The following is a 1,844-nucleotide window of genomic DNA, read 5'->3' on the forward strand; positions in this document are numbered from 1 at the left end:
CTTAAAAGAAAAATCAAAAGTATTCGAGAACTTCAAGAAGTTTAAAGCCCATGTTGAGAAGGAAAGTGGTCTTTTGATCAAAGTTTTGAGATCTGATCGTGGAGGAGAGTTCACATCAAAGGAGTTTCAGAAGTATTGTGAAGATAATGGAAATAGACAACAGCTGACAATGCAAGGATCCCCTCAACAAAATGGAGTGCAAAAAGGAAGAATAGAACAGTTCTGGAAATGGCAAGGAGCGTGCTTAAAAGCAAGAGACTTCCAAAGGAGTTTTGGGCTTAAGTTGTTGCATGTGCAGTCTATCTAATTGTTAAAATATCACATTGCAATAATCGTCAATACTCCATCCAGAAGCACTTTATTCAGCCGATCCAACACATGTCATGCATAAACCTTAAAAATCAAAGCTACCAAGAGTTAAAAATTGAAAATGCAAGACGCTTACTTGGGTGGAAGTCAAATCTTTCAAAATGTGCTCAAAGGACTTGTGAAAACTTAGGGCTTTTATGAACCTTAGCAATAGCACCCCCAAAAACCCCAAACTTGGTGAAAATAGTGAAGCAAAGAGAGAGAAATTGGTGATTTTTAGTGAAGGGGATGAATGGGGAAAGTTGGAGAAAACCCTAACAAAGCTCTTTGGTGGCTGGAAAGTTTGAGAGTGAGAAGTGAGGGAGAAATCGTGCACTTTAGGGTTAAAAGAGTGAAATGGGCCTAATGACGCTGAGCTTTAAAAGCCCAAAAATCCAATCAGCGCCCTCTTGAGGGGCGCTCAACGCGATGCTTGAGTTTTTCAGATTTTTTTTTTGCCTTTTCAAGACTTTCTAACCCAAGCTTAACATCTCACACTTAAAATAATTAAACTCATGATGCACATCAAAACCATAAATCCACAAAAACATCCCTAAAACTAAAGCATATCAAACAAAACTAACTTAAAGGTTTTCAAAAACATTGGGTTGCCTCCCAGCAAGCGCTTGTTTAACGTCACGAGCCTGACACCATAATGCTCAATTTGAAGCTTTGATGTTGATGTTCCTTTTGCTTTTATCACACCAACTTGTCCTTAACAGCTTCTTGTCCACCATCTTGACTCTTCTTCAATATGGAGCTTCTATCTCTATAACTCCATGAGCTTTAAGTTCTTTCACAACCCATAACTTGTTCTTGAATTTCACTAGTATGTTAGGTTTGAATTCATCATCTTCAATCACCAAGTCTTGATGAACAATGTTTGCCTTGCTATCTTTTTCTTCTTCTTTCACCTGTGACAAGAAACAATTTTTACCTTCCTTGACCGGCTTAGCAACTTTAGAACTAGTCACAGGTGCATCTTCCACTACAGCCTTAGGATTGGTCTTTTTCACTTGAATTTGTTGCTCCGCATTGAAGACACTAAACATCACCTCCTTTTCTTGGTCTTTAAGCATTGTAGTTCCATCATCAACATTGATGATAACCTTTGCCATCTTCATGCATAGCCTTCCAAGAATAATAGGAATCTTCACATCTTGCTCCATCTCCATCACCACGAAGTCCACCAGGAATTTAAGTTTGTCTATTCGAACCATAACATCTTCCACCACACCATAGGGCTTCTTAGTGGATCTATCCGCCATTTGCAACGTCATCTTTGTAGGCTTAACTTCAAGACCACCAATCTTCTCAAGCACGGATAATGGCATCAAATTAATGCTTGACCCTAAAACAATTAGGGCTCTCCCAATATCAACATTCCCAATAGTGCAAGGAATAGTGAAACTTCCCGGATCTTTAACGTTTGGAGGAGGCTCCTTTTGCAATATTATATTGCAATTTCCTTCCTTGTACCACAATTGTCTCCTCAT

General features: G+C 38.9%; 1 protein-coding gene across 1 annotated transcript; it reads right to left on the reverse strand.

Moving 5' to 3' along the window:
* Positions 1-1,097: 1,097 nt before the first annotated feature.
* On the reverse strand, positions 1,098-1,844 carry LOC108336796 (uncharacterized). Its single transcript, XM_017573246.1, has 2 exons — positions 1,286-1,844; positions 1,098-1,174 (listed from the first exon to the last, which is right to left on the reverse strand). Exons 1-2 carry the CDS (start codon positions 1,842-1,844, stop codon positions 1,098-1,100), a joined length of 636 nt encoding a protein of 211 aa, XP_017428735.1.

The sequence above is a fragment of the Vigna angularis genome, chromosome 9 (assembly GCF_016808095.1).
Source record: "Vigna angularis cultivar LongXiaoDou No.4 chromosome 9, ASM1680809v1, whole genome shotgun sequence".
Classification (NCBI taxonomy): domain Eukaryota; kingdom Viridiplantae; phylum Streptophyta; class Magnoliopsida; order Fabales; family Fabaceae; genus Vigna; species Vigna angularis.

What these genes read in the sequence shown, in the direction of transcription:
- LOC108336796 (XM_017573246.1), bottom strand. Translation starts at nt 1,844, where the DNA reads ATGAGGAGACAATTGTGGTACAAGGAAGGAAATTGCAATATAATATTG. An exon ending in TGCTAAGCCGGTCAAGGAAG is followed by an intron (nt 1,175 to 1,285) that starts GTAAAAATTGTT and finishes CTAACATACTAG; the next exon opens with TGAAATTCAAGAACAAGTTA.